This window comes from Tympanuchus pallidicinctus, unplaced genomic scaffold (assembly GCF_026119805.1).
Source record: "Tympanuchus pallidicinctus isolate F22 unplaced genomic scaffold, pur_lepc_1.0 scaffold3, whole genome shotgun sequence".
NCBI lineage: Eukaryota > Metazoa > Chordata > Aves > Galliformes > Phasianidae > Tympanuchus > Tympanuchus pallidicinctus.
In genome coordinates this window covers 5,982,631-5,989,870 of record NW_026294747.1, presented here as the reverse complement: position 1 = coordinate 5,989,870, position 7,240 = coordinate 5,982,631, and the positions used below count along the sequence as shown (strand labels likewise).

General features: G+C 45.5%; 1 protein-coding gene across 1 annotated transcript; it reads right to left on the bottom strand.

The window, feature by feature from the left end:
* Positions 1-4,524: 4,524 nt before the first annotated feature.
* On the bottom strand, positions 4,525-6,927 carry CHST14 (carbohydrate sulfotransferase 14). Its single transcript, XM_052695375.1, has one exon. The coding sequence runs from the start codon at positions 6,849-6,851 to the stop codon at positions 5,778-5,780; it is 1,074 nt and encodes a 357-aa protein (XP_052551335.1). The 5' UTR covers positions 6,852-6,927; the 3' UTR covers positions 4,525-5,777.
* Between the last annotated feature and the right edge of the window lie 313 nt (positions 6,928-7,240).

Genomic DNA, 7,240 nt, shown 5'->3' with positions numbered 1-7,240 from the left:
TTGCCATTACTGTGGGACATTTCTCTCTCCCAGAGCTGAGATTCTCTCCTTGCCATTAAATTTTTATGGGGACTTTGTTATTGCCTTCCTTCCAGCATCAGGGAGAGCATGACTGCAGTCCCCATTCCTTCTGTTCCCTCTTCCACCCTCAGGAATATCACAGGAGATAAAAGAGCTTTTCTCCATCCTTTCCCTTCACAAGGCCACAAAATGGCTGCATTTCAGTTGAAACCAGGACGTTCATTTATTACTTAATGCCAACTTGGGGAAGACCAAGTATCCAAGTAAAACACACAAATCCTGAAATCCAGAACATCCAGAGGTTGCTCTTGAAAATCCTAGCATTCCCACAGATTTCATAATGGGGGATAGCCACTCCCAAAAACTTCCTCTTTGGAGCTCATTGCTTAATTTTAAAAACTGCCCTGTCTCAATGAGAAAGCGAGGGCAATACCTCAGGGCTTGGTCTACCACCAAACTCAATTGATAGACAGTGAGGAAGAGTTTGAGCCACAAACTTGTAATTTCCCAACTGCTCCATATAATTTCTCAAACAATGGGAGCATTGTTGGGCAGATGTTTCATTGTAAGGATGCTTTTGAGTGAATCCACCTATTCAAGCCCCATCCAGAGGAATAAATATGCATGTAGGGTGATGCTGAGCACTTGGTGAAATGAAAAACATAGCCTGAAGGTATGAGGCTCATTGCTTCTGCCTAGCATGAGCTGTCATTATTGATAAATTATAAATATTTTCTGTGAATTAGCTGTCCTGCCTCCCCTAGCTCTTTGATGGGATATGAGGACACCAGTTCACACCTGGTTCATTCACTAATGGGAATACTGTAAGCCCCCTGCAAATCTCAGCCTAGAGGATCCCAATGGCCTCATCCCGAATTTTTGCCCCCAAGGCCTCACCTGAAGCAGTTTTTCCCTGCTTCCTACTAGAAGACGGGTATTTCTTCTCCCAAAGGATGATACCATCCAAGTTTGACTTGATCCCTGCTACCAAAATACATGCAACTGAATAAGCCCCTCCAAAAGTCCATGAGATCATAGGTGTGAGCCTCTGTATCATGGGAATATCTTATTATAAGGAGCTTTTTCAATATAATTTGGGTTCCCAGAAATAAGATGCACAACTAATAGGCTGATAAACCCTAAGGATTAAGAATTATTACAAGGCTAGAAAATACCTCAGACTCATATTAATATTAATATTATTACAACAACAAATAATAATAAATGAATGAAAACAAAGAGGAGAAGTAAATCTGTTTTTCTGCCTTGTACAGATGCCGAAACAATCATCCACAGCTTTATTCCTATTAGACACAGGGGTATGGCTAGTAGCCAGCAAGGAGACTGGCAGTGTGCGTGCACTTATTTCACCACCAGAGCCTGTCAAGGAAGTTATTTATTTCTGCAAAAGCAACAGGAATAAAAGCCAACAGGAAAGAGGAAAAAATCTGATGTAGCACTGGAGCTCAGCTGCAGCGACCAGAGGGAATACACATAAAACTCTTCTCTTTTGCAAGTGGCCGGCTTCAATGCAGTTGGTTAGAAATATGAAGTGCCCAGGCTGCAGCTGCCAACTGTTGGCTCAGCAAGTGCTGCCTGTCACCAGTGCTGGCTCTGCAGTACTGTTGCATCTTCGCCAGGTCACTGGGGCCAAAGCCATTTCTTCTGCCTGATGTGAAATCCTCGAGCTTTAGCAAACAGCTTAAACTATGCTGAAATGAGGCTTTCCAGACCTCCTAGAGCTGGAATCAGCAAGACATTATGTGAAACGAGACTTTGAAACAATGGGGGATCGTGATTGCCCTTCTCCAAGGGGGAAGTCAAAGCAGCAGCTCTGAATACTAAAACCAGGCAGCTTACTTCTTCCTTCTTGCTGCAGTCCTAGTGCAACGTGGAAAGTATTCAGAAAGTTGGCTCAGGGACACACAGTAATCATTTAAGCAATATGGAGCAGGGATGGACTTCCTATAGCTCTCAGCTGGTGAAGCACTGGAAAGCAGGGCCCTTCCTTCTCCCATCAATTCAGACATTGAGGTCTTCTTCCACGAAGCAACAGGATACATGAGTCTTGTTTCACAGAAGGATCACTTACATCAGAAAGTCAATGTTGAGTGTTCTTAACTATGAGAAATAACCCAGCAAACCAATACACAATATCACCATGACAGGCTGCAACTGACTGGCTTCAGTACTTTGTGCAGGGGAACACGATGCTCTTTTACATTGTGTGTAGACACACAATGTTATATGTTTAAGTCTTGACCTACAATGAATTCCTAAAGCAGAAAAATATCATACAAATTAACAGAGCATAAACACTTGCCTGGATGAACAGGGAATTCTCTGTGATTTCAAGCTGAGCAGTATCATTCACATATGTTTATCTTATGTTATTAAAAGTGGATGAATTACAGCACCAGTATTTCTCTTCTTTCAACCTCAGTTCAAGCAGCATGGTTTAGATTCTTCCATGAAATGACCAGGGCCTGCAGGTACTTCCATCCCAAGAGAGCAATAGCAAAGATGATAACTGGGAACAGGTAAGCTACAGCAGTTTGTGAAGCTTTGCAACATGTCACTTCCTTTTTGTTGGGTCTTTTTCCTTCCACCATTCTTTTCTCAAGTTTAGTAGAAATCACAGAATTGTTAAGGTTGGAGAAGACCTCTAAGGTCATCAAGTCCAACAGTCAACCCAAGACCACTGTGCCCACTAACCTATGTTCCTAAATAGAATCATAGAACCATTAAGGTTGGAAAAGACCTCTAAGATCATCAAGTAGAGCCTGAATCCATCCCCACCTTCCTCAGTGCTACACATCCACAATTCTTGAAGACTTACAGAGACAGGACTAGATCAGCGGGTCCAAGAATCACCAGAGTTCAATATGAAATCAGGAAAATCAGAGAGAAATGCAGTGACAAAACTCTAGTGCCAAAATATCCAATTGTAAATCTGGGAAATTTGGGGGAATTCTATACAGTGTTGGGGATTAATACAGAACAACAACAACAAGAGAAACTCAAAAGGTAAAGCCATCATCTTTTCAGTCTTTTTATTCTGCTGGGTGACTGCAAATGTGACAAAGTAGAAAAAAATGGAAAATGCATTCAATCAAAGACAACTCCTAGGTTTATAATTACCTCCTCAGTGTGTACCTGAGCTGTATGGGAACTGCTGAGTCACAGCCTGAACCTCTGATTGATCATCTGAGGCGAGCAATGAGTCAGCCACAGGAGCACAGGTGAATTGCCTTCACCTGTGCTGTCTGGCTGCACCCCTCCTAGACCTATTGAAGAGCTGGCTCTGCTGGAGTTCTGTGAGTGAGCCCAGGATACAGGTAAGCTTTCTATCTATTCTCTTTTTATCATTGTCTGCTTTGCTAAACTCTCTTGTTTATTTTGTGATTATAGCATCTGAATATTCATTGATTATATGCTGAGCTGAAGCCCTTCTTGCTGCTTTTGCATGTGTTTTCTCTGTTCTCTGGGTCCTTGAGGAATTTGCTCAGGACTCAATCTACACCAGAGAAATGCCTGATTAAAAAAAAATGGCGCTGCTGCTGAGATTTTTTTTTTTAAATTAAAAAAAGACTTCTCTAGAAACTTTTGGCTATGGATAAAATGAATTATTATTAATGGAAACCCAACTTATTTTTCAGGCTTGCATTCAGCAGCCTGCAAGAGGCCACACTTTCCCAGGTATGGGACAAATCTCTGCTCAACCAAAGAGGTTCTGCAGATTTTGCCCTCATTAAAATCTTCCTCATGGGAGAGTATAAGGAGCTGGGAGAAGGCTGTCTGCTCTTCTTTACAGAGAAAAAGGCAATTAATTACATAAAGGCTCCACAAAACGCCTGAATTCAATACATTAGATTACGGAGACAAGAGACTAAAAATATGAATACAGGGAACAGAAAGTGCAGCAGATAAACAAGCAGCCTGAGCCTTTAATATTACTGATAAATAATCTTTTAATTAAAAGCCCAGCTGCGAAACAAATAGAAAATACTCCTCACAAAGACACTGAAGTCCAACCAACTTACTCCTAGTTAGGCAGACCTGAAGGTCAGACTGAATTCACTTCAGCAGAGGTGGTGGTAACTTTGCCAGGAATAAATCTATTAATTTACTTTGGCCAATTGCCCTCGGTGGGATTTTTCATCCCTCCACTTTGAGTTCACTTGGATGTGTCTCCATGCCCTCCTTCCAGGCAATTTTAGCAAGCTTTTTTTAAAAAAAAAAAAGACAGAAACCTCTTAGCTTTCCTTCTCCCAAAAAGGTGGATTACTCCACTAAGTCCCTGCTGTAATCCACCTTCCAACTCCACAGCAATTAGAGGCCTATTCTGCTGCTGCTTTTCATCTCATTGCCTGTGCCATGGAATTGTTTCACCCTCTGGATTGGATGAGTTTCCTTCCAAGGCAGGAATTGCCTATTTGTCATACTTCTATGCTGAGAATGAAAATAAAGATTAACATTGAAAAAAAAGCACAAAGCAAGAGACTCGTTCATATAAAAACTTTATTAAAAAGGAGGACACAGCCCCCCAGAACAACGTGCCCAGTACCTCTCAAACTTTTAAAACTCAACAATCATAATTAAATACAAACAGTGTGCACTTCCAGAAAAGGAGAACTAAACCCCAAATTGCTGCTGTTTCAAGCATGGCCGGAGATCTTCCACGGTTCAATGTGTGTGGGCACACAGGCAGTGACTGAGGCTGTGAGCTGCCACAACTTGGGTCAGTCTTTATTCTTTTCTGCTTTAAGTGCCATGATGGATTTTGATATTATTGGAACCCTGTATTGCTTTATTTCAAAGAGAAAGAGAAGAACAAACTGTTACGGCTTGATGTCTCACCTGATAACGTCACACTGGGTGAATATCCTGCATTTTCATACCTCAGGTTATGCAAAATAAGGTTTTTTTTTATGCTAGTTCTATTTCAACGGTTGATAATTTAAAAAACAAACAAGAATTATTATTGCTGTCACTAGGAAAAAAAAAAAAAAAAAGCAACAAAAAAGCCAGCCTCATCTAACCATCATCTACAGGTGAGAAAAGAAAAGAAAAATAAGCCCAAGTTTATAAGTCTTCTACTTCTACCTGAAAAACCACCTCCTGCCTAACCTAAGACCACATTTAACAGTGCTTTAAGTGCATCAGCAACTATACAATGATTGATGCAGCTGTGCACCATGTAGTACTAAAGATACAAAAAAGGGAAGAAGAGTACTTAAAATATGTCTACCTCTTGATTTCCTTATGGAAGTTTTCTGTGTTGCATCATAAAAAGAATTTGCAGCAAAAATAGATTTACAAAAGCTGTTGTGCTCAAGTCAGCGGCATATGTACATCTTTGAACTGGAATAATACAAAAAGTATCCTAGTAGAAAAGGCAATATATAAAATTATATTAAGAGTGCTTTAGAATTATGAAGTTATGAAATTATGTATAGAATCACCAAGGTTGGAAAAAACCAGCAAGTTCATCCAGTCCAACTGTACACCTAGCACCAGTATTTTCCCACTAAACCATGCCCCTTAGGACAACATCTAAATGTTTCTTGGACACCGCCAGGGGTGGTGACTCTACCACCTCCCTGGGCAGACTGTTCCAGTGCCTGATGGCTCTTTCAGAGAAGAAATGTCTCCTAGTATCCAATCTGAACTTCCCCTGCCCTGCAGCAACACTCCACCGCTGTCTTAGCTAAACCTTGCAGAATTTACTCCAGATCCTAAAGCAAAAAACCACCTCACTGCCTGCAGAATTCGCTGGTGATGTTTGGAAGGGGATAGGCAAAGAGAGTGAAATCCAGGATGTACTTTGGGAGCAGCTCTTTTATCAGCCTGCGCTGGGTGTTGCACAGGTAGTAATGGAGTGTTTCTGCTGTCACTGGCTTGTACCATGACTGCCTTTCTGGGAAGCGGATGAAGGATGGAGCCTGAACTTCCTCCAGGACACGATTGGCGTCCTCGTTCAGCCGCTCATAGGAGCCGATGAAGTCATATCGCACGGCACAGGGTTGGCACAGGTTGTAGATGGGCATCCAGTGCTCATTCATCCTCTCCACCTCTTCATCCAGCAAGTAGCGGAGAAACTCGGAGAAGGTCACGTCATCGCCTGCCGACTTCCCCCCATTCTTTCGATACCGCCTGACTATTTCCACCCCATACTTCTGCTGGTACTCCTTGATCTCCCCAAACTTGTTCCTGTAGGCCGACAGCAGCCTTTCGGCCGGGTTCCTCACAAAGACAAACTTGTAGTAGTTCTTCAGGCGGTAGTTGATCTCATCGGGCGTCATGTCCCCCAGGAACACCAGGTCGCTCTTGTGGTCCATCTTCAGCTTGACGTTGACGCTCTCCAGCGCCCCATCCAGCACCTTCAGGATGCGCTTCCAGTTGGAGCAGGCCACCTTGGGCACGTAGCAGTAGAGGAAGCGGTACTTATCGCTGACCAGGAGGTGACGGAGGACCGTCCGCCGCTGCCCGGCTGGCAGCTGCCAGATGCTGCGGGGCATGGCCCGCTGCCCGCACACTGAGCGGATGGTGCGGTTGCGGATGTCCCGCAGCACCTCATGCTCCAGATCCCCTCCATGAGTCTCCACCCGCCGGGAAACCTCCCCTGCCGCCGGGTGCAACGGGAGCGGCTTCACCTCGGCCAGGATGCCCTTCTCGATCATCAAGAGCAGACCGCTGGAGGCCAGGATGACGCCGAACATCAGCATGGAGGGCAGCAGCACCGTGCTGCCGCTCCGCAGGCGGGATCGGCTGCACGCCGAGGCGGCCGCCCGCCGCACCTCCCCGGGAAAGGCGGCCCGCGGCGACATGGCCTCGGAGGCGCCGAGCCTCAGCCGCCGCCGCTCCGCATGCCGGGGAAGAAGACCGGCAGCGGGGAGGGAGGGCGAGGCGGGGCGGCGGCCGGCAGTGACGGCCTCAGGGGCGGGCTGGGGGCTGGCGGCCATTTCGCGGCGTCCCCGCCCCGCCGCCCGCCCTCACACCCTTTCCTCTCCCTCCCTCCCCCTCTCCCTGCCGCGGCGGGTCCGGCTCCGCCGGCTGGATGGCTGTAGGTGCATCTTGCAGAGCACCCCTGATTGGGCCAGTCTGCCAGCCCATCAGCGCGTGGAGAAGCGGCAGTGAAGGACGTGTGGTGGTGGTGGGGGGGTGTACGCAATGGTCTCGGAGGTCTTTCCCAGCCTTGATGATGCTAAGATTCCAT

What these genes read in the sequence shown, in the direction of transcription:
- CHST14 (XM_052695375.1), bottom strand. Translation starts at nt 6,851, where the DNA reads ATGTCGCCGCGGGCCGCCTTTCCCGGGGAGGTGCGGCGGGCGGCCGCC.